This window comes from Tauraco erythrolophus, unplaced genomic scaffold, assembly GCF_009769465.1.
Source record: "Tauraco erythrolophus isolate bTauEry1 unplaced genomic scaffold, bTauEry1.pri scaffold_58_arrow_ctg1, whole genome shotgun sequence".
NCBI classification, from domain to species: Eukaryota; Metazoa; Chordata; class Aves; order Musophagiformes; family Musophagidae; genus Tauraco; species Tauraco erythrolophus.
This window is the reverse complement of record NW_028238626.1, coordinates 250673-273706: the sequence shown is the minus strand read 5'-3', so window position 1 is coordinate 273706 and position 23034 is coordinate 250673. Positions and strand designations below refer to the sequence as shown.

General features: G+C 60.9%; 1 protein-coding gene across 4 annotated transcripts in view; it reads left to right on the top strand.

Annotated features, from left to right (window-relative positions):
* The window catches only part of AGAP3 (ArfGAP with GTPase domain, ankyrin repeat and PH domain 3), a 142599-nt gene that overhangs the window by 44223 nt on the left and 75342 nt on the right, over positions 1-23034 (top strand). For all 4 annotated transcript variants that reach the window (XM_086630885.1, XM_086630883.1, XM_086630887.1 and 1 more), the window contains exons 2-6: positions 9512-9570; positions 16300-16387; positions 16578-16663; positions 16981-17122; positions 19419-19553. In XM_086630885.1, coding sequence (XP_086487011.1) covers positions 9512-9570; positions 16300-16387; positions 16578-16663; positions 16981-17122; positions 19419-19553 — 510 coding nt within the window. The remainder of the gene's footprint in view (positions 1-9511; positions 9571-16299; positions 16388-16577; positions 16664-16980; positions 17123-19418; positions 19554-23034) is intronic.

The window sequence follows — 23034 nt, the reverse complement described above, 5'->3', positions numbered from 1 at the left end:
CTAGTGTTTGCCACAGTGGCTTGTACTGGAGGCACACGCTTGAGGATGACCTTTCCGGACTGCCTCTGGGAACGTGGCTCATTGCGGCAGGGCGAGCTCTGCTTGCTGGAGCTGCAGAGTTCACGCACTGGTCTTGGCTCAGAACACTGGTTTTGCCGTTACCTAGCCGTTACCCAGTACAGGCCTCGGCACCCGGTCGAGCCGTGTCCTCCTGGGGACACGAGATGTGGAGAAGCAGCGGTGAAGTCTGCAGACCAAAACCGCTGTTGCTCGACCTGTCCTATGTCCTGTCTCCCCACTATCTCTCCACTCCGCCTGTGGGGCCGTGGGCTTGGGCTCTCGCCGGTGGGAGCCGTGAGCCTCCAGAGCCAGGACACCATGGGTTGGAGGTGCACAACCTTAGTGCTGCTCCAGCACGGACTTGCTGCATGCTGCAGCTCAGGAGATCTCTCGACACCCTCTCGATGTTTCAGAAGCTTTGATGCTCTCTGCGGGTGCTGCTCCCCTTAGCCCCAGGAAAGCTCTTGCTACAGCCCCAACACGCCCTCCCGACGGGGTGCAGCTGCAGTTGTGGTTATCAGCTCTTTGGAAAAGCTGGATCTGTGAGTCTGGGCGGAGGTGCAAGCCAGCACTGCTACCGTTTCCAGTACCTGGAGTATTTTGTTCATAGCAAGCTGAGATACCCGTCCCGCACTGCAGCAGCTGTGCAGACATCCCGAGGGCCAAAAAGTGCGTCCCAACGGAGAATCGGGAGGACGGTCTCAGTGCTGCTCCCACAGCCCTGCGGAGACCTTTGGACTGTGTGGGGAGCATTCGCTCCCTGCTGATGGAAGGGTTCAGCTGGGACCAAGCACAGGGAGGAGTGATTGGGGAATGTGGAGTTTGTCACCCAGAAGAGACTTAAAGAGCTGGTCTGTGTGTGGCAGGGGGGAGGCTGACAGCGGGTGGGATCTGCTGCTGGTGCACCGAGAGAAGGCAAGAGCCCTTGGAGCTGGAGAGCAAAGTCAACACAGAGCTTGGCCAGGTTGGACTGACCCCAAATAGTCGTGCTCAGTGGTTCAGAGGAATGTTTTTAGGTATGGAGGTACCGGCTGTTGCGGTGCTGAAGAAGCCCTGTGATAGGCACAGGCTTGGAAAAACTGGGCTGATCTGGGACTGGAGCTTTCCCTCTGTATGGAGGGATCGTGTGGTGGATACAGCATCTCCGACAGCGCGGGAGGTGTTTCTCACAACCATACTCCCTCTCCCAGAAAGATGCTCTGCTTTTTAAAGTGCTTTAAGGTTTAAGGTGACTCCCTTTACTCTCCGGTTTGGTGTTTAGTCCCGCAGAGTACTAACGTGGAGGACGTGTGAGGGAGGATTACTAGGAGAAGAGGGGGATGTTTTTACAATAATAAGGTGGGAGTTTGCGTAGCGAATTGAGTAGATAATGATATGTACCATCTCTTGTTGGTACCTGCCTCAGCTTAGCTGGGAGTGTTGGTGAGAAGTGGAGATGTCATGGTGGGTTTAGAGGCTGCGATGCTGAATCCACTCTGGTGTCCACACTTCAGAAAAACTGAAGAAGTTTGGAAAGTATCAAGGGAGGAGTTGTTGGGACACTGATCTGAAAGGTCTAATTCTCTGGATGAAATCGGAGGAGATGTGTGCAGAAGTGTTCTGACTACAGTCTGCAGGGGTCCACAGGAAGAGGAAACGTGAAAACCAGTGCTTTTTCATGTTAACCTGCCGTGGCTCGTGGGGTTAAATGGCTGGAGCTGAGGGCAGACAAATTCGGAACAGGATTTATGGGCGAGGTAGGTCCCCACAGAGCGCTTGTGCTGGGGAAGCAGTGGGTCGCCTGTCTGTCCACGTCACGAGCTCTGCCGGGTTGTCCCGTTGGGCAGACCCTGGCCGGCTGTCAGAGCAGGGAGCGTTTGGTGCGTTCCTTGCTCCCTGTGTGTGGACTGGAAGGTGCCAAGAGGCTTAAAACGTGCGGCTGTTGGGAAGCCTGTGCGCTGCAGAGCGTACGTGGTGCTATGGCACCGGCTGCTGCCACGCGTGGCACAGCTGAGGAGCAGGGGCAGTAGTTGGTAATGATGCCCTTGTTTCCCAGAGAGACACAAATCCCTCCTTTCACTGCTGCTGAGTAGCTAAAGCTCCGGCTGGATAATCCGTGCTAAGTTCATGTCCTGCGCAGGTGTCCATGCTGGCTGAGCTCTCTGGATGGGAACACTGGCCTTGCCCATGTTGGTCCTGCACCTGGAGAAATCTCTCTCTGCCACCGTTGCCATCGCGCCTGGCCTGGAGGAGGTGGCTGCGCCCCGGCACGTTGCACTCTGCTGCCCTGCACCTGTGTGCGCGGGCAGGTGGGCACCTTGGAACGTGGTTTGTGTGGGCACTGCTGTGTTTGCTCAGCCTCTGACCCGGCTTCAAGGCCGGGTTTACCGTCCAGGGGTTCAGTGTCCGAGTTAGTTCCACAGCGGCTCGGATAACGAGTCGGTTAATTATTGGTTGCTGTGTGTGGAGACCAAAGGTGTCTGGCACCAGTGCTTCTGCACCACCAGGCAGATGAACCTGCTGCGCCTCGTCCCAGGCGAGCCGTCCCCTCTGCCCGGCCAGCCCTGTCCTCCCTGGCCTTGGCCGCAGCGGTGGGACCAGCAGCGGTGGGACCAGCAGCAGCGGGTCCGTGGGGCGTCGGGCTGTGCCAAGGCTCCTGTGTGCCAGCGGTGCCCTGAGCCCACTGCTGCTGCGTTGGGGTCGGACGTGCCCGGGGATGGTGTTCGAGCACTGACAGTCTGGTCCCTCTGTGTCACCAAGTACCGAGGAGGAGAGGGAGGAAGAGCAGCTGAGCGTGTTTTAACGCGAAATACCAAATGGTACAGCCAGTCCGGCAGCGAAGGTGATCGAGTAAATCGCTGCTCCCTGATGCCCACGTGAGCCCCGGTGACGAGGGAGGCAGTTCGTTACGGTGCTGCCCAGCGGAGGTGATCCCTGCTGAACAGGCTGGTGCCAGGGCTCTGGCACTGCGTGGAAGGTGCTGCCGCCGAACCTGCCTGCGCTTCGGAGAGCGCGTGAGATCTGCCGTCACGCCGGCTCGAGTCATGGTGGCTCGCTCTGTGCTTCCACCTGGCTGCTGTTTCTCCCCGGGAGAAGCCAGGGATCTCCTGCCTCTTCCAGTGGGGAATGGTGCCCGAGAGGCTGGTGTCAGCCCTGGCACCTGCCGCCACTCGGTGCAGCCGGTGGAGTGGCGGAGGCACCGCAGGTGGGGAGGGTCTGGCAGCCCGGGAGGGGAATGGTGTGGTCAGAGGGAGGGAACTTCCACCCCCAAACCAACCTCCTGCAGCTCCGAGCTTGGACCTGCCTGACGCTGATGTGGGTGTGTAAGAGCCGCACGGATGCACGGAGTGTGTAACATCACACCAGCAGTTTGTACCGATGGGGTCCGGGAGATGTCCGTGTGCTGCGTTTTAGGAGCAAACGATCAACACTTGGGATGGACAAAGCTGACGTCAGCCAGTTGTGCCAGCGTTTTCTGGCAGGCAGGTCCGTGGCCTGCGGCTGTTCCGGGTGGGAGAGAAACTGCTCTTGAGGTGCCTTTCTGGCAGCTCCGTGGGAGTCATCCGCGCACGGCTGCTGCGGGAGCTGCTGGTAGAGGCGGAAAGCGAGTGCAAGAACACGGTGGTGGGGGAGGAATCATCTGAAAACCAAGCGATGGAGCATCTGTGTGAGCGCGGGCGCAGCGGCTGCAGGACGTGCGGGGGTTCGGCTGACGTGAGAGCTGCCCGGCGCGGTGGCGTTGGGCCTGAATGGGCACATCGGGACGGGGTGTGGGTCACCCAGGTGTCCGTGTGGCATGCGTGGGCTGTGTGTGCCACCCGGTGTGATGGGAGAAGGTGGTGGGCACGTGCTGGGAGCAGGAGCGGCGGTGTGGGAAGGACCGAGGGCCAGTTACAGTGACAGGTTTGAAAGGCTCAGCTGTGGCGTGGACCCCAGCCTGGCGCGTGAGGGTGAGCGGGGTGTGCTCCAGATCCTCGGGCCTTCCTGGATTAGCTGGTGGTCTGGAGCACCTTGTCTGGGTGGTGGGTGGGAATGGCGTAAGTCAAGGCTTCGCGTTCAGCAGTGGCAGTTCTTCAGGTGCTGCAGGAGCTGCCACATCTTCTGGACCCTGCTCTTGGGGCAGGAGGTGATGGTGCTGCCGCTGCTGAAGGCATTCGCTTTTCTTCCTGTTGTCACCCAGAGCCAAGCTGCTCCCCGTGCTCTGCAGGGCGTGCTGGAAGTGTGTGTGTGGGAATGCTGCGTTACTAACGGAGTAACTTGGGGAAGCTGCCGCTAAGGCCTCCTGGTTTTGGGGAGTTCCAGCTTTCAGGTACCATTAAAGAAAGTCCCCAGGCTCTGCAGGAAGCTTGTCGGAAGGCAGGACTGAGGACGGGCTGGTTGGTGCCGGCAGCTGGGCGCGCCGGGGAGCTCGGTGCGAGCCCTTTCCTTCGTTAGCCGCCGTTGTTCTGCGCAAGACGACTTGCTGCGGAGCGAGCCGGATGCTTCGGGAAGTGGCGTTGGAGGGTGTCCTGCAGGACGCCCTGGTGCTCCTTCTGCGCTCTCGCAGACGCTGGGATGCTTCGCAGGCGTTCCGCGAGCCACAGGCAGAGGACATGTGCCCACCCCGGTGCGCGGGCACGCACAGCTTCCTCGCCTCGCTTCCCTGCCTCGCCCTGGCGCTGCCCTGCTCCGTCCCTGGTCCGTGGGCAGCAGACGCCTGAGGCAGCTCCATGGGGGAGGCCAGAGGGTGAGCGGGTCGGTGCGAGGAGCGGTGCTCCATACGGACAGTCTAAAGGCAGTGTGGGATGTCATCCTGAACGAGAGCCGCTTTTGTTCCCGCAGGAGTTGGCTAGCGGGAGGGTTGGTGTGTGCCGGGCGGCCTGGGATGGCAGGTGGGCACGAGGGTCTTCTGATCCTGCGGCCTGGGACTCTGGCTCTGCAGGGGTCACAGAGGGAACTGGCCCCTCCAAGATCTGTGTCTCAGTAACTTTTCCAGGTGATTGTAAAGAAATCCCATGGCTGTCTTCAGTTCAAGGCCACTTCCACCTTAGTCTCCGTTCCTTTGGTCACATAGTCTGTAAGCTCTTGCTTTTACCCCTCTGGCTACTGGAATAGGAGTGGGTTCATCCGTACCTCTGTGAGCGCTTCCACTGGGATGTCTCAACCCCGAACGCTGCAGGCAGAGCCCCGTGTTGTTACTGCGGGCTCTCCTGCAGGGAAGTGCTGGGTGGTCCGGGCAGGGTCAGTCCCTGGAGCCGTGTGGGACCTTCTGGCACAGCCGTCTGCTGTCCTCCTGCTGCAGGTGAGATGCTTTGTGCAGTGGTCGTGTCCTCTTCTGCTAAACAGGAGGTACTGGAGGAGGACAGCAGAGAGGGTGGAAGGTGCACCACAGCTTCTGCACGAGGAGCGATCCGACAGCTGAGACCCTGCACCAGGGGATGCAGTGAGAGGCGGCGCGGTGCCAACTGGGCTGGCGAGGGGGTGGGCTCACCACCCCAGTGCAGGGGCTGGGGGCATCCAGTGAGGTCAGGCCTAAAACAGAAGGAGGTGGGTTTTCAAGGGATGGGTATTTATACGGCTGAAACTCCTTGCTGAAGAACAATGTGGAAGTGAAATTTTGTATGGTTTTAAAAGGAGATGGAACAAGTACTCACAGGAGAATCTTTTGAGGTTTGCTAAGTAGGCAAACCAGAGGAGATCCCTGTGCTGAAGAAGTCAGCAGCCGCAAGTACATGGGGGTCAGTATGGTCTCGCCATGTTCCTGCTCTCCCTGGTTTCCCACGTGCCAGCAGGTGCTGGAGATGGTGTGCCGGGCTGGGCAGACCCTCGTCCGAATCCAGACGGGTGTTCTCGGCTAACGATGGTGGGCAGCCTCCTGCCCTCCGCAGAAGCTGCTGCTGGGACGCAGCAGCCCCCGCGGCCCCTGGACAGTGTCAGGAGGACACCCTGCTCCCCGTGGTGCCAGGGAGAGACCTGGTGCTGAGCACCCTCTCTGTCCAGCTGCGGTCGCATGTGAATTTCCCAACAGCAGCCGTGCGTGCTGCGGGTGACTGCCCACCTCCCGGTGCCAGGCGGTGCCTGCTGCTCGAGTGAGCTCCACTCCCAGCCCCGGGGGAGGGACAGCCCTGACCCCACCTGCAACGAAGGGCAGCTGCGGTCTGGAGGCAGTGAGCTGGACCGGACGGGAAGGGTCTCATCCCACTTAGCCCGGTGTTGAAGATGGAGCATGGCATGCAGGTGCCTGGGTGGTGGGTGCTGCCAGCTGGGCGCTGCGCAGCTTGGAGGGGTCTGGAGCGGTGGTGCCAGGCACATCCTCCCGCTGCTCCGTGGGGCAGGCGTGAGTGGTGACAGAGAGAGCATTGCTGCCGGTGTGCCCATCCCACTCCTTTGCGCCAGCGGGGCTGTTGCTCATGTGCCATGATTTGCAACGGTGGGAGCTCCAGCTACACCGTGCGGAGCGGTGCCAGTGTCTTGGTGCGCGCTGCAGGGCAGAGACGATGCGGGCACAGCTGTCGCGCCGGGCTGTTCCCTTTCCTGAGGCCAAGCCGACGATGGCGTTTGCCTTCTGCCCCGCTCAGAACCCCTCAAAGCCTGGCTCGGGTTTCGCCAGCTGCTCGTGGTTCAAGAACAAGGTGTGTCTGGTGCAGCAGTGCCAGTGTGCTGCCTCGTCTGAGCCGGTACCGATGGTGCTTCAACTGTCGCCGTTACCTGGCAAAGGGACTCAGCGGAGCAGAAGTTACGGGTGGAGGTGGCAGCTATTTTAGACCAAGTAATGCAGCTGGAAATCCAGGTGTGCTGTTACCTGTTTGAAAGGGCTCAAGAATTTACCATTTTCCTCTTAACTTACTACTTGTTTTAGTAAAGATTTTATGTCTGCCTCTGGCTGGATGGAGAGCAGCCCCGAGGAGAAGGACTTGGGGGTGTTGGTTGATGAGAAGCTCAACATGAGCCAGCACCGTGCGCTGGCAGCCCAGAAAGCCAACTGTGTCCTGGGCTGCACCCAGAGCAGCGTGGGCAGCAGGGCGAGGGAGGGGATTCTGCCCCTCTGCTCTGCTCTCCTGAGACCCCCCTGCAGTGCTGCCTTCAGCTCTGGGGTCCCCAACAGCAGAAGGCCATGGAGCTGCTGGAGCAGGGCCAGAGGAGGCCACGGAGATGATGGGAGGGCTGGAGCACCTCTGCTCTGGAGACAGGCTGGGAGAGTTGGGGCTGTTCAGCCTGGAGAAGAGAAGGCTCCGGGGAGACCTTCCAGCACCTCCCAGTGCCTAAAGGGGCTACGGGAAAGCTGGAGAGGGGCTTTGGACAAGGGTGTGTAGTGACAGGACACGGGGCAATGGCTTTGAACTGGAAGAGGGGAGATTTCGATGGGATCTAAGGGAGAAATTGTTCCTTCTGAGGGTGGTGAGGCGCTGGCACGGGTTGCCCAGAGAAGCTGTGGCTGCCCCATCCCTGGCAGTGTTCCAGGCCAGGTTGGATGGGGCTTTGGGCAACCTGGTGTAGTGGAGGGTGTCCCTGGCCATGGCAGGGGGGTTGGAACTGGGTGATCCTTGAGGTCCCTTCCACCCCAAACCATCTGGGATTCAATAAAAAAAGGATAGGTGAAAGACAAGAGACCATGAAAGTTCTCAAGAGGAATATTTTTTTCATGATGGTTATAAGTAACCGTGTGTTACTGCATCAGACTTGTGTTTTGTTCCCACGTGAATGGTCAGAGCTCTGTATCCTTCCGTTTTTGTACGCAAGGGAGAAGCGCGCTGTGGCCACGAGTGCCATGGTAAAGGCACAGAGGTGGATCATCTTTTTTTCCCTTGTGCATGCCGAGCAGTGGAGGACCAGTGTGTGGATGCACTGGCATGAGGGGCATGGCCCCCTGCCAGCCCCCCGGCTGCCAGCAGCCGGAGCAGACTCTTCCCCACCCAGCTGTGGGCTGTGCATCCCCCACCGGGTGCCCGGGCGAGGCAGGGAGAGAGGAGAGAAGGCGTTAGCCTGGAGATAGAGGTTTGCAGCCATCGTGTGTCCGACCTTCCCGTGGGAGTTAGGGGAGCAGGAACATGACTGGAGTGAAGACAGTCATTGGCTGGCTCCTGGCAGGGCTGCAGAGCCTGGCATTGCCCTCTGATCCTGCCAGGGTATGGTGGCATCTCCTGCGCTGCCCTGCTTTCCAGCCTGCTGTGCTTGGCACAGCCCTGCACGAAATGCCGACTCGGCAGAGACCTGTGGCTGCCGGCTCGCCCAGCCGGTTTGGGCAGTGCCGGTGCCGACGCCGAGCGCTGGGCATCGCACCGCGAGCGCGGTGGTGGGGTTGGGGCTGCCGGCAGCAGCGGCGGGCAGGGAGCAGCTGCCAGGTCGGGCAAGGGCAGCTCGCAGCTCCTGCACCGGTGGCTGCCATGCGGACGGGGCAGCGGGGCAGGTCTGGAGCCATCGTCCCCTTCGGCCTCGCGTGGCGGCTGAGCCACGGTGGCACCCGGTTGGTGCCCGTGGTTGGGTCTCGTGGATTCGCGTCTTCCCTGCGATTTCCGTTTCTGCGACAGGCGGTGGCAGCGAGGGCAGCAGGGTCGTTGCAGGTGCTTGAAGAAGCGGTGCTCCCGCAGGTTTCCGGTCTCCAGAGATCCTGTGTTATTTTTACGCCGTTAACATCCCGCAAGTGCTGCCCCTTCGGTTCGGCTCCCGGCCCGGCAGCCGGCGGCTTTGGGCGGAGGACGCGCGTCCTCGTCCAAGGCAAACGAAAGGCTCCGGTTTAGCGAGGAGTGGCTGCTGGCGATCTCTGGTATTCCAGGTGTTCTCCAGACTCTTGCTCCTCCTCCAGTGAGTCTGGTTTGATTTGGGAAGCCTGTTGTTTGACCAGCTCCTGGAGATGGTTTGGATGTAAATGAAGCGTGTGTGATCTCTGTGGCAGGAGGGAGGGTGTTCCCTGCGCCGCTCCAAGCCGTGCCCGATGGTTCCAACCTCCTTACGCCTGTTGCACTGTTCTGCAAATGACTTAACGTGCACGTAATTAATTCCAGTCCCAAGCGGAGGTTACAGCGTGCCTCCAGCTCTTTAGCCGCGCTGCGTGCGACGCGCCTGTCCTGCAGCCGGAGCGGTGCTCGCGGCACTGCTCTCGCCGTTATGTGCCCTCGGTTCTGGGGTCCTGACAGCGTGTGCCCCCCGAAACGGCATCCGCTCTCTGGTGCTTCCCGCCCCACGTGCTGCTGTAGGGCTGCCTGTGCTCCTGCGGGGCAGGAGGGAGGGTCCCCAGCCCACCATGCCCGGGCTCCACGCTGCCTTCCCACCCTCGGCTCAGCCACTCCTTCCCGCCCGGAGCTCCAGCTGCAGGGCCCCCTGGGCACCGGCACCGTCAGGACCTCACACAGCTTCGTGCCTCTAGACCAGGTGGGAGGGAGGGAAGAGCCTTAAATCTCCTGCCTGGAGGGAGCAGGGAGAGCTTGGCAGGATCCTCGTTAGGACCTCGAGGGAGATCACGCTGACCTGATGATTTCTCCTCTCTGTTCTGCAGATTCGTTTGTGAACAGCCAGGAATGGACCCTGAGTCGCTCGGTGCCTGAGCTGAAGGTGGTGAGTACTCCTGCCCTGTGCCTTGGGTACCCCTGGTTCTCTGATGCTTCTCCAAATCTCCGAGGAAAACCCGTGTTTTCACGTGTCCAAGTGGAAACGCAGAGAGGCTTCAGCCTGGCGGAGGGGAGAGAGGGGCGAGGGCTGCTGCCGTGCTGGGGCAGGCGAGGGCTTCTTGGTGGCTCGTGTTTGCAGCGCAGAGGGTGTTGGTCTGGGAGAGCACTCGGATGCGAAGGGTGAACGGCAATATCTGAGCACCGTACCCTCCCTGCTGGCCACAGCAGAGCCGTAATTCCTGCCCAGCTCCTGCTGCACAGGCTCGACCTTCTGATGTAGCAGAAGCAGGGGCAGATCCCGAGCGGTGGTTCGGGCGTGCACCCGTGGTTGTCACCCTCAGAGCAGCAGCACAAGCATGGGAGTTGCTCACACGGGAGTGTCACCTGTCCGTTTGAGCCCTGTTGACTCCAGCTCTCCGCTGGTGCTGCCCTGGCTTCTACTGGCCACCTCCCAGACACGACTGCCCCACGGTGTCCCTGCCGCAGGGGGATGCTGGTGGGATGAAACTCTCACCTCTGGCGCTTTGTTCTGCCAAACAGGAGATGAAGCTCCTCTGGTTTGGCAGCACGGGGTGGGTTTCCCACCGTTACCAGGCTCCATCACCAGCTCGTGGGATACAGTCTCTGATGGGGGGCTGCCTCTGCCCCCAACACAGCCCCCTTCTCATGGGACGGGGTCACCAGCGAGGGGATCTGGGCTCGGGGTGCGGCACATTGGAGACGGGGGGCATTTCCCACGGGCTGTGGTTGCTGACGGCTGCGTGCCGGCTCACCGGGGCTGTCCATGGGCCCATGCGGGTCGGCAGCGTGGGGGGACATGGAGGGCATTCTCTCAAGCAGAGCTGGGGAGCGGTGCCTGGGCGGCGGGAGGACGTGGGACCTCCTCGCTGGTGGTGCTGAGCTGGGGGCTGGTCCGGGCATTGACGGAGAGGCAGCCTCGGCAGCCGTGCCAGGGTGGTGCGGGAAGGGGCGTCGGGGTGGGCAGGATGCCGCAGGCGCTCCCGAGTGCCCGCCTGGCTGTTCCCAGGGCCGCGGCACCGCTCTGCTTGTCGCAGTCCCCATGCCAGCCTTCGGCTCCCTTGGAAGACGGTTGGCATGTCTCCTTTCAGCCTTTTCAAGATTATTTTTTTTTTGTCCTTAATCCAAGAAACACAAAGCCTTTTTACAAAACATACCAGCACCATACTGCCACAATTTTTTTATCCGCAATTAAGTGAAAATTAAAACAAACTTTGAATATTCATTTATTAGTTTGCCTTGTAAAATGTGTGTCCTTTCAGAAGTGTTCTTGCAGCTATTCTGTGTGTTGCCTTCTGACATTTGAACATTCTGCAGGCTGCAAAACAGTGCTGCAAGCTAAACAAACCTCCTTCTTCCTCAATCAGCACGATCCTTTTCCCATGTTTTCCATGACCTCCAGGGATCTCTGTTGCTCCAGGGTTTCACCCGGATGATGCAGTTCTTCCTAAAAGCCTGGAGGCCTTTCAGAGTCCTGATTCTGTGCCAGCCTTGCTGGGCTGAAGCCCCCCCTCCGTGGTGCCTCTGGGGTCTGGCTGCAGCAGCATGGCTGTGGCGAGGGAGCCTGTGCCAGGGCGTCAGGGCTCTGGGCAGCAGGTGGGCATCCGGGATCGGTTCTTTCTGCAGCTGCGAAGGGAAGGACATCGCGTAGTGGCAGAGCTGCCCCTGCCTGGGTCTGGGATGGCAATCAGCCAGCAGGGATGAGGAAAGCTGGGCAGGTCCTGAACTTTTGGGTCGATGTCCAAGGGATCTGTTCCACACTGTGCTGCTCCGGCCCTGGCTGCCCCGTGGCTGTGCCAGCGCTGCGATGCCTCCGTTCCTCGGCTCCCATCTCGCCCATCCTGGCAGCGCGGCCGTATCCGTCTGTCGCAGCACCCAGCTCTCCTCCCCGGGTCTCTGCAGACAGGTTGGTCTTGGATTCCAAGTGTCTCGAGTTACCACCAGGTTATGGTGGTACAGAAGGGGTCCCTGCACGGCACCCACCCTGGAGTCCCTACAGGAATCACCAAATAGCTGAGGCTTGGCAAGAGACGTTCCCAGGCTTTGCTCCCTTCCAATTTTCAAGCAACTTTCCCCTCGGCCTCTGCCTCAGCCTCACCAGCCCCATCTCAGAGGCGCACTCCGGGTGGAACAGGGTCTGCGGGCACAGCTGGCACGAGGCTTAGCAGCGATCTCGGCAGCACTGCGGGAGTGGCTCCTGCAGCAGAGCCACTTGTTCCTCGATCCTGCCCGTGTGGGGCTTCACCGAGTGCCACGGGTGCCCCCGTGAAAAACGTGTTTGACATCAGACATCGCAGTGCAGGGCAAACGCGGAGTCTTTGGATAAACAGCAGAACGTGCCGTTCGTGGTGGGAGAGGCTCGCACGAAGCACCCGCTCTGTCTCCGATCAGCCAGTCCTTGTCCCCAGGGGAGACCTGTGCTGGGCCTGTGAACCAGTGTCGTAATTCCGGGAGTATGGAGAGCCACTGCCTCCTTGGGGGCTTCTGTTCCGTGGCACTTACAGCACTGACGGCAGCCCGCGTCCCTCCTTCCGTGGGAATGAACCGTGTCCGTTCCCTCTCCTGCAGGAGGTCGGGCTCTTGCCGCTTGCTTCCCTGCTCACGTTCCCATTTGCACCACAACTGGTCAGTGCGCTTTCTCGAAGGTTTTTAATAGCTCCATGTATTTATGCTCAGCAGTTTTTCCCACCTCAATTTTATCCTGAAGCTTCCTCCATCTGCTGGAGGCTGAGAGGAGCCCGTGTCTGCGAGAAGGCAGTGGTTCCTGCGAACCTTCCTTTCCCGTGGCGAAGGCACAGACGGTGCCCGTTGGCGGGGACTCGTCCCGGGACCCCGTACTGGCCAGCACCAGCCCTTCATGGCCAGCGCAGCGGCAGGCTGCGTTCCCTCGTTCCCCAACACGTCTGGGTACGGAGGTTTCCATGGTGCCTACACACCGTGTTGTACTGGTGTTTGCTGCCGCTGGGGGTTTATGCTCCTGGAGACCGTCAGTCCTGCTGGAGCTTGTTTAGGACACCAGACCAGAAGACAGAGCAGAAGTGTATTTCAACAAGAAGTAGGTCAGGATTTTGATTCTAAGGAAACAAAGCGTAAACGCAGCCTCCCTCCAAGTTCCAGAGAGCTAAATATTGTTGGAGTGTTTAATCCCTGGTGTCACGTGGAGCCCCAGCTGCCCGCCGGCCCTGGGGCTTTGCCAAGGTATCATAGAATCATAGAATGGTTAGGGCTGGAAGGGACCTTCAAAGGCTATCTAGTCCAACCCCCCTGCAAGGAACAGGGATATCTCCAACTAGATCAGGTTTGCCCAAGGCTGGAGCCGTGGGCAGCCTGGGCACAGAGCTGAGCCCCGCGTGCCCGCTCCACGCCATACTCTCCACCGCTTCTGCTCTGTCTCCACCTCTTTGCAACGGAGGCTGCTGCAGCAGCGGCGGGGAGGGCTGGGCCGGAGGAAGGTCGTTACCGTTGCTCGTACCGCGGCGGCGGCAGTGGTATAGCCCCGATGTCCCCACGGATTGCTGGGCTCCGGGAACACGTGTGCGTTACCCGTGAGGTTCGCGGTCTGGTGCGTGTTCTCATCTGTCCGAACGTGCCGTGTGATACGTAATTGCTGTTCAGGTGACAGACCCGGCAGCGACGGGTCCAGCCTGGGCATGCCCGTGGCAGCGCGTTGATTGGCATGTCTTAATCCCAGGCTCCTGGCACCCTGGTCCCACCACTCGCGGGCTCCGCGTGGCATTGGCATGCGAGATGCTGGCAAACTGGGTGGGTTTCCTGCGCTCCTGTAGCACGGTGTGGTGCTGGCTGCGTACCCACCGCTGTGGGGCTGCTGCGACTGTCCCGCTCACCCGGAGCACGCGGGTAGCCCAGGTCGGGACCTGGTGCAGCGGGAGCTTTCGAGCAGCTGGCTGAAGGCTGGAGAACCTGCCTGGTGGTGACTCACCGAGCTCATCCCTTTGCCTGGAGAAGGTTGGCCATGAGCTTCTGTTCGGTGGCAGAGGCAGCTTTAGTGTTCCCGGCCACTCCTCTCTCCTTGCCCCCGCGTCTTTCGGCGCTGGTGCGGCTGCGTGTTCCCCATTCCTTTGTCTCCGCAGTCGCACAGGCCGTGTCAGGGCGTCGTGTGAGATGGGTGCAGGGGACGGGTGTTGGTGCGGCAGGAACGGTCCCTGCGGGCTGGTGGCTGGAGCGGAGCGCTGTGCCGCTGCGGTTGGCATGTCTGCCCTGTGCCGCAGCGTGCTGCCCGGGCGTCACCGCAGGTCATGTCCACGAGAGCTGCCGGCCATCCCCAGGCACTGAGACCGGAGCGGATCCTGGCGAGCGGGGAAGAGCCGGTGGCTGGAGCCGAAAGCGTGGAGGCCCATGCTTGGACATCGCGAGGAAGCGTTCCCGGAGCACGGTGTCGACTCTGGAGGTGCTGCCCCAGCAGCGTGGCCCTCGGTCCCATCCCCTGGCACGGGTGGGCTGCGCTGGGGCCACTGACCCCGGTGCCAGGAGCTTGGGAGTGGGCACGACCTGAGGCAGCGGTGACACGTGGAGACGCGTGATGGGACTTGGGAATTGGGTTTTCTTTCTCATACGTGTGCTGTTTTCCTGAACACTATTAGCTTTTCGGTGCTGGGTGCCTGCTTGAAATTCTCATCATGAAAGTCTGGTGTTTCTGCCTGGGACTTCCTGCACAGAAACACACCCACCGGGGCTGTGCAGCACGTCCACGGAAACTCCGGCATCTCCAGCAAACATGGGCGCTGTGCGTGTGCCCAGTGAACCTGGTGGTCTGGTCCAGCGGTGGGTTCAGGAAGGGCACGAGGTCAGCGGTGCACTGCCAAGCACTTTGGTGCCACTGCGTTTGCTGTGAGGCAGCCGGGGACACACAGAGGATGTTGGATCTTCAAGAAACACAACAGCCCCGTTGGGAGATCTGCACGGGGGTGTCTCTGGTGGCTTCTGTCTGGTAGAGGTACCAGACACCGTAAATTCCAGTGAAACAGCCGGTCCCCATGCCCTGTGCTGATTGATCCCGGGGACAGAGAAGGAGGATGCCCACAAAAGCCCTTGGGTGGATGGTGTGCTGGGCAGCAAGCAGCCCGTGTCAGTGGTGCGTTTGGTGGAGCAGAGTGAACCTTCGGTAGTGGAGGAGCCACCAGGCTCCAGGCTGCGTGGGGCAGCTCGGGCAGGAGATCCAAATGGTGTCCGTGTGTCAGACACCCACCCCAAGGACACCTTCATGTGAGCACTGGGAGCGTGGTTCAGGCACGGGAGGAGGTGTAGGGTGCCCTAAGGCGGGAGTTGGTTACGTACAAGAAGCTCCACGGTAAGGTCAGACTATCCAGAGGCAGAGGTGGCTTGGGTGCTTTTCGGGAAGCCATGTGGAAGAGGAGCGGGAGCTCGCTTTGCCCGGGTACGGGGAGCTGCGGCCCCGGGCCGGCCGGGATGGCATCCAGGGCTCCGCGTGGCGAGCGGCTGGTAGGAGCTCGCTGCCTTCTTCACCAGCCAGGGCTGGGAGGGGCACGGGCCTGGGGCAGAACTGAGTTAGGAGCATCCACAGTGGCTCCTGCCGAGAGCACCGCTGCGCAGCCTGGGGCAGGGGAGGTCAGAGAGGGCGCCGCGGGCAGAGGGTGCCTGTGCATCGCCCTGGCATTCCTGCTCCAGCTCCGTCAGAGCAGCGCTGCGGCTGAGGCCGGAGGAGCACGAGGCGGGATGCTCAGTGACGCCGGAGCCTGCTCCACGAGCTGCGTTGGCCCCGTGGGCTGGGGAGTAGCTGCGGGATACAGGCTGACCAGTCTGAACCAGGCGTTTTGCAGGGGTGACAGGAGATGCCCCTGTACCCCAGGGCTGCTCTCCCATCAGCAGGCAAGCGCGCTCGGGCACTGGAGGTTTTTTAAGTCATTGGGAAAAGCAGTGACATTAGCAAAAACTGGGTTGTCCAGCTGACCCGTCCTGGGACAGCGGCCTTCCTTTTGCAGCAAATTTGTAGGGTGATCCCGAGTGACAGATCCCCGTCCTGGTGTGTTGCAACCCAGTTAAAAGTTGGTGCCAGGTATTTCTACTTTTCAGCTCGGTTAAAAAACGGCGCGAGGTGTTCTCCGCATAGCAGCCCAGGCAGCTCCTCTGGGAAGCGTGTGCGGTGCTACCGCAGCATCGCTGCCGCGGCGCGGAGCGAGCGCTGTGCCGTGCTGCTGGGGTCGGAAGCAGCAGCTGTACGGAACTCACAGCCCATCTCTGCAATCCTCCTCCTCCTCCTGGCAGGTGCTGCCAAGAGCTGTAATGCCCCAAAATTTGGGATGTGTGGGCTGGGAGAAGAGGTTTTTTCCTTCTGAGTTGACCGTTGGCTTGGGAGGGCAAGCGTCTCCCCAGGGAGCAGGAGGGCTGTGGGAAGAGTGACATGGCATGGATGAGGTGGAGGACGGGGGCACTCACCGCCCTCCGTCCGGGCAGCAGTGCCCCAGTACCTGCTGCTCTCTGCCCGACAGGCCAGTGAATGCCCCACGCCTCTTGCGGTGTGCCTGGCTGGGTCACACCATCCCCTGTGCCCTCTCGAGACCATCTCTGCCTGTTGTCAGCGTGTGCCCGGGCACCGGTGGTCCCACCTCGCGTGGGTGGCCTCGTGTCGAGGGAGACGCGCTGGGCACGCGGCAGTGGGTGACGTGTGCTTCTGTTCCAGGGCATCGTGGGGAACCTGTCCAGCGGGAAGTCGGCCCTCGTGCACCGCTACCTGACCGGCACCTACGTGCAAGAGGAGTCTCCAGAGGGTAAGGTCTGCTTTCCAGGGCGCCCAGGGGGTGGGCCGGGTCCTCGCTCCTCTCCCCAGCTCTGAGGGTGACCCCTGTCCCTGCACCCCATCCGTGGCTGCCGCAGGGGCTCCGCGGCCCCCTGGCCTTCACTGGGGCTTTCCCCTGCCTGCCCCCCGCTCCTGACCTGCTGCTCTGCTCTCTTCCCAAGGTGGCCGATTCAAGAAGGAGATCGTGGTGGACGGTCAGAGTTACTTGCTGCTAATTCGAGATGAAGGGGGTCCCCCCGAACTCCAGGTAGGAGACCTGTAGTACCTCCTGCAGTCCCTTCCCTCCCCGTCCTGCCCAAGCGGTCGGAGGGCTCCTGGGGACGGACCCGGCTGCCTCCTGGGAGCCCGATGATAAGAGAACATGAGGACTGTGAGTCAGGAGCTGCCCCTATAGTGACTGTCCCCGTGGTGTCGGGGAGCTTGTGCCGCAGGGCCTGGGGCGCGCGCTGGGCTGAGCCTGGCCGCAGCACCCCGCGCCTGCCGTGAGGCCACCCTGGCTGGCAGCCCTGGGCACGGCGCTCCGGGACGCCTGTCTGGGTGGTGACGCTGGTGTGTCTCCCTCAGTTCGCTGCCTGGGTCGACGCCGTGGTGTTTGTCTTCAGCCTGGAGGACGAGATCAGCTTCCAGACAGTTTACAACTACTACCTGCGGCTCTGCAGCTACCGGAACACAGCGGAGGTGCCGATGGTGCTGGTGGGCACGCAGGGTGAGCGCGGGGCAGCTGGGCTTCCTCCTCCTCGCCTCCTCCTCGCATCCTCCCTGCCACCGTCGGGAGCACGGGTGACGTGTCCGCGCTGGTGAGAGTGCACGCGGTGCTGCGAGTGCCGTGGGCATTCCAGCCTGCGAGCCACATGTGGGGCTGTGCCACGCTGGGGCCCCTGGTTCAGGGCGCCGGGGGAGCTGAGCGATCCCTTCTCGGGCCATCTCGGCTTCCCTGCAGAGCTGCCTTACTTCATGGAGCCGCTTTCCTCTTGGAACTGCCCGAACCCCCTGGCGCTGCCCACCTCAGCTCTGGGTGCAGGCAGGAGCAGCGCCTGCAGGCAGGAGGGCTCCCTGCGGGTGCGTTGCCCCTCGTCCTCGGGGGGAAGGCTGCTGCAGGGAACGTTTAGGGGGCAGCAGTTTGCCTTCAGCACCCCAAGCAGAGCCCGAGCAGCGGAGCACTGTCTCCCCTGAGGTGCTGCCAGCGCACGTGGCTGTGGGAAAGAGCAACAGTAACCCAGAACTGCCCCCCCACCTCTGCCCTGCAGGGCCGGGACTGGAGCCCGCTGGGACTGGCATGGAGGCTGTAAGGGACCTGTCACAAAACCTGGGCTGAGGCTGACAGTGGGCACGGGCAGCATAGGCAACAGGAGATGCAGTGCCCAGAGCCCCGGCTGGGCACCCCAGACACGCCTGAGCAGGGAGCTGCCAGTGCAGGGGGCTGCCGGGAGGGAGGGCAGCCCTCGAGCGGGGTTCCTGCCCTGCACAGCGCCTGTTGGAGGCGGTCTGGAAGCGGGTGCCCAGGGGGCAGGAGGGGCAGTAACAGGGCATCGCTGCAGGTATCTGCTCCACATTTGCAAAACGGGCGTCCTTCCTGCCCAGACATGGCAGAGCACAGGCAGGAGGGAGCCTGGGGCTGCAGGGGTTGTCTGGATGTGACAGCAGGGAGCACAGGACACAGGTGTCCTTGGAGGACATGAGGGAAAAAGGTTTTGGCAAGACCCAGTGTCTTGGCAGCATGACCCAGAAGCGTGACTCCATTTGGTTTAATGGGGGATTAGGGACGGTTGGACTGGATGATCTCTAAGGTCTTTTCGGACCTAGAAATCTATGAAATCTATGAAATCTATGAAATCTATGAAGTCTATGACCCGTTCCTGGCCAGGAGGCAGCTCCGTGGCTGGGAAGGGCGGCGTGACGCGGGAGGGGAGCCGCAGGGGCGTCTGTGCTGGGCCCCGGGCTGAGAGTGGAACGACGTTGTTAAACTTTGGGTGTTTAAGGATGGCGGAATTAGTGCCAGGAGTGAGCGATCTTGGCTCAGGCCTGGGCTGGGGGGCAGGCACGGGCAGTGGGGGCTCAGGAGCAGGAGGTGACGTGGCAGAGGGGTCGGTGGTCATTGCTGTCCCCGACTGTTCGAGGAGGAGGAGGAGGAGGAGGACTTCTTTACAATGCGAGTCCCCGTGCTCCTGCGACTCCTCCTGAGCGGGTTCACAGCCCCCGCTTTTCCCTGGCATGTCTGGAAGGAATCGGATTCCTCTTGGGAAGGCAGTTTTTCCAAAACATGGGAGCACTTAGCAGCCATCTGGGATACAAATTAAGCCTCTTTTTTAGTGTTGTCCACCAAGGCCTCGACTGCGAGCACATCCTGCAGAGCCGCCTTTCCCGGTTATCTGAGGAGGGTTTCTCCCTTTCGGTTCTCCGATCCGTAGGGTATGGCCGTGAGACCGAAAACGATGGAGACTGGCAGGTGCATTTCTCTGGGCAGGCGAGGCGGGCCTGCGGGCGAGTGGACGCGCTCGTTGCAGCGGCCGTGACCAGTGAGGTGCTGACAGATGGCCACGTTAGTCGTTTCTGACGCATGCCCACACCTGGCACTGTGCGTGAGGCCACAGTCGGACCCGGGGTCGGACTGTTTGCACCTTTGCCCCCAGCACTTTGTCTGTCGTCACTGAGTGTCCTGCTGTCTTCAGCAGCTGCCCTGTTCGTGCCATGGTCGTGTGAGTTCTCGGTGGTGTGTCCCCTCCCTGCCTCGCCAGCCACATCTCCCTCTGGTTTCTGCCCTCTGTCTTCAGAAGCATCGGTGGCTGGATGGGCAGGGGAGCTGAATGAGGTTCATTTGCCAAATCCATTTTTCTGCAAACGTGGGACTGTTGTCTAAGGCATTTGTAGGAGAGGGGGTGTACTATGGCGGTGGGTGTCTCAGTGTGTGAAAGGAGGGAGGGTGGCCAGGACGTGCCCTGGGACCTGTGGGCAGGTGGGTCACAGGTGCTGGCGTTTCAACCTCCTCTCCCTTCGCTTTCCAGATGCCATCAGCGCCACGAACCCCCGGGTCATCGACGATTCTCGGGCGCGGAAGCTTTCCAACGATCTGAAGCGCTGCACGTACTACGAGACCTGTGCCACCTACGGACTGAACGTGGAGAGAGTCTTCCAGGATGGTAACTGCCGCCGGAGGAGGGTGTGCGGGCGATGGGCAGCAGCGCTGTCCCTGAGAGGGGCTCACGCTGCCTCGGCCGCTGGCTCTCGGTCAGGATGGCATGCTGCCGCGAGGCCGAGGGAGGCTGGCACACGTCCGTGCGCTGTGCCATAGTGTCACACGTGCAGACTGGCCGGGGAGTGGGATGTGCCATGTGCCTGGAAGGATTCCTGCGGGTGGCACGCGGGTGAACTGCACGTGGATGCGCACGAGGGACGGCAGAGCAGGGCTGGGCAGCACCTTTCTCCTGCCATTCTGCAGAGCCAACCTCTGGGCAGCCGCGTGTTCCGGAGCGCAGAGAGGCTGCAGGGGCTGACGGCGTCCCCGTGGTGGGCCTGGGCAGCACAGCAGTCTGTAGGAGCCTGCGCAGGTCTCGGGAGGCTGCAGAGAGGGTTCTGACTGCTTTTCGTGGAGGAGAGGAGGCACAGCAGCACCGTTGGGTGTTAGAGATAGGGGAGCAGCAGCTGGGTGGCCCGGCGGGGCAGCTGTTCCTCATGGGAACAGCGTGTGGAAGAGCATTTCGGCTTAGGCTTGGAGAGGAGTCTGCATGGCAGGGGTGCTGTACGTGGGAGAGGGAACCTACCCCCTGTCCCAGGAGTTTGCAGTCTGCTTAAATAACCTGGGGCCCTGCGGTCCTTGTAACTGCAGCTCCCCTGTCCCCTTTCTCTGCCGTGTCTTCCGGAGTGCGGCTGGGGATCTGTGTTCAGTGCGTGAGGAAGGGTCTGTGCAGAGCTGAGGGGCCGGAGAGGACAGAGTTGCTTTTGGAAAGGCGGAGAACTGTGCTGTTAGAGTTTGCAAGTGGAACAGGTGCGTGGAAGAAAGCAGGGAATCGAAGAAAGCTGGGAATCGCAGTGCGGCAGGACTGCCTGAGCGCAGAAATCCAGCTCGGCCCATTGCAGCACAGCGGGACAGGCTGAGGGCAAGACCCAGCACTGAGCGGGTCAGCGGCTTCAAGTGCCCCATCCCCTGAGCTGGAGCTGCTGGTCCTCCTTCCCCTGGGACCTGCCAGCAATCTGCTGTTGCGGGGCTCGGCATCACAGTCACCGAGCTGCTTTTCTTACGCAGAAGCATGCAGAGGTGTTTCCTGCTGCTGGTCCCCCTCTGAGACAGACTAGGAGGTCAGCCCAGACAGACACCTTTCAAACTGTCCCACCGGCCTCGCGTAGGGAACCCCTCAGCATCCCCCAGCCTCCGCACTGGTTTGGTGTTCCTGCGGGAACCGCGGCAGGTTGCTTTTAAGTCTCCCCTTCCTCCTCCTCCTCAGTGATGGAGGAATAGTGGGAAGGAACAGCTGGGAATAGTTGAGGATAGTGAATACTGCAGCAGACCTGGAAAGAGAGAATCTGCTAAAGCAAACCAGCGGTTTGCAGAGCACGTCTGGAGAGAGCAGCAGCAGCAGGTGAGCCGTGCGCACGGCTGGTCCTGGCCTCTGGAAAGCTTTGGCACCGCGTGTCCCCAGATTTCAGCTTGTTCCCTCAGATTGGTTCCGTTGTGTCCCTTCTCTGAAGGGCAGCGCGGTGAGGAATAGCAGCCGGTGGGTTTGGGAAGGGGCTGGGGAAGGCACTGCAGGATTAGGTGCTGCTGTTTGTTAGGCTGCTTCTCATGGTTTTTTTCTCAAGATGGAGGGAATTGTGCTCTGGGGTTATTTTTTCTCTTTGGGGAGCACAGACAGCACAACTTTAAGCAGTGAGTGTGTGAGATGAACGCTGTCATGCGAGACCGGGACTTGGCTTCTGGCACCAGCGCCGCTCAGCGAGCGCGGTGGGAGACTCCGAGCTGCTGTGCCAGGGCTCCGGAGCGAGCGCCTGCAACGTGCTGCGCTTCGTCTTCTGCCCGGGTCTGCTCATTGCCTGGCTGTGTGGCCAGGAAGGAGACAAGGGAGCGTGTTTGTCTGCCTGCAGAGCAGTGAGGCTGGCGAAATCCAGAAGACCCCAAGGAGTGTGGTAATGGGAGACCATTCGGACAAAATCCCTGTGGGTCTGGGCAAACGCCGGTGCCGTATGGAACAAGGAGCACAGGCCACCCGGCCAGGGGGGCTGGTGCTGTCCCTGGGTGGGTAAGCAGGGGAGCGCCGAGTGGAAGTCTGGACAGGAGGACCATTGTCCTGAAGTGGTGTCAGACTTGGGTGTCAGCGCTTCAAAAGGACACAGAGAAACTGAGAAGATTAAAAAAAAAAAGCTACAATAATTAAAGGCTGGAAAAAATACCAGATAGACACTAAAAGAGCTTATCCAGTCAATAAATCAAAAAGAAAATCGAGAGGTGACTTGACTACCATATCAGAGTGTCTACGTGCCTGTCTACATGGGGAGAAAATCACCGACACCAAGACTCCATAGGGCAGCAGAGAGTTGGTGCTGGAAGCCAAAGCCAGTCGGATTCAGATTTTAAGGAATCCGTACCTTTTTTATTAATAGCCTTCTTTTCATTAGTTGTTGGAAAAAACATGTAGGGGAGTGCTGTGTTCTGCATCTCTTGTACTTTCTCCAAATCCAGACCCTTGGATTTGGAAGAGACTTGGTGGAAGAGACTGGCCGTGTACCCACCTGGCCGGTACGGCGTAGGCTGGCTGGCTTTAACGGCTGGCACTGCACAAACATCCGCCTGGAAAACCGAGAGATCCTGCCGGCCCGTGAGCCCGCGTGGGCAGGAGCTGCCCGCGTGGCTGCGGCTCCCTGCACAGCGCCGTGTTTCCTGCGGCAGGCTGGCTCCGGGCACGGCGCTGCGCCTGCCGGCGCGGCTTTGCCAACACCGCTGCCTTTGCTGAGCGCGCTGCTCAGAGCTCTGGAGAGAGCAGTGTGGTAACCGGGAGTTGCAAATGGAGCAGAGGGACCCACCATCTCATGGATGTGGAGTGAATCTCAGGTGCTCAGTGCTCTCACTGCCCGCTCAGCTGCGGGGCTGCCCGGACGCTCCCGAGCACAGCTGTGGGAGGGACGGAACGGGCAGGAGGTGCTGGTGAGGAGCTGAGGAGACCTGAGCCCAACACCTCGGCCCCAGACATCACCAGCATCTGAGAGCTGCTCTGGGACTCCCAGGATCTGGTTCCAGATGAAGCGGGCCTGACGGGATGAGGTGTTTTCAGAGCGGATGAGCGGCTTTTCCCAAGGAGCGCTGGTGGGTCCATGCTGTTACCAGCCACACTCATCCTCGCGTGGTTTCTCCAGCACAAGTCGCTCAGCCCGGGTTGTGGCTGACCTGCCCTGCGCAGGCAGGGGAAGGTGTCCGTTTTCCGCAGCAGAAACAGGAAGACTTCACTGAGCCGTGGTCCCTGTGTTCCTCGCACGGGTTGGCTTGCTTGTCCTTGCTGTGCGGAGCGTGTGCTGCAGCCCCGATCCCAGAGAGCCCTCCAGTGCCGCTGTCTCGTCTGACAACCGCAGCCGCTGACCCTTTTGGACTGCACGTTATCGTCGTGCTGGTCTGGCGTGACAGCGGGAGGGAGC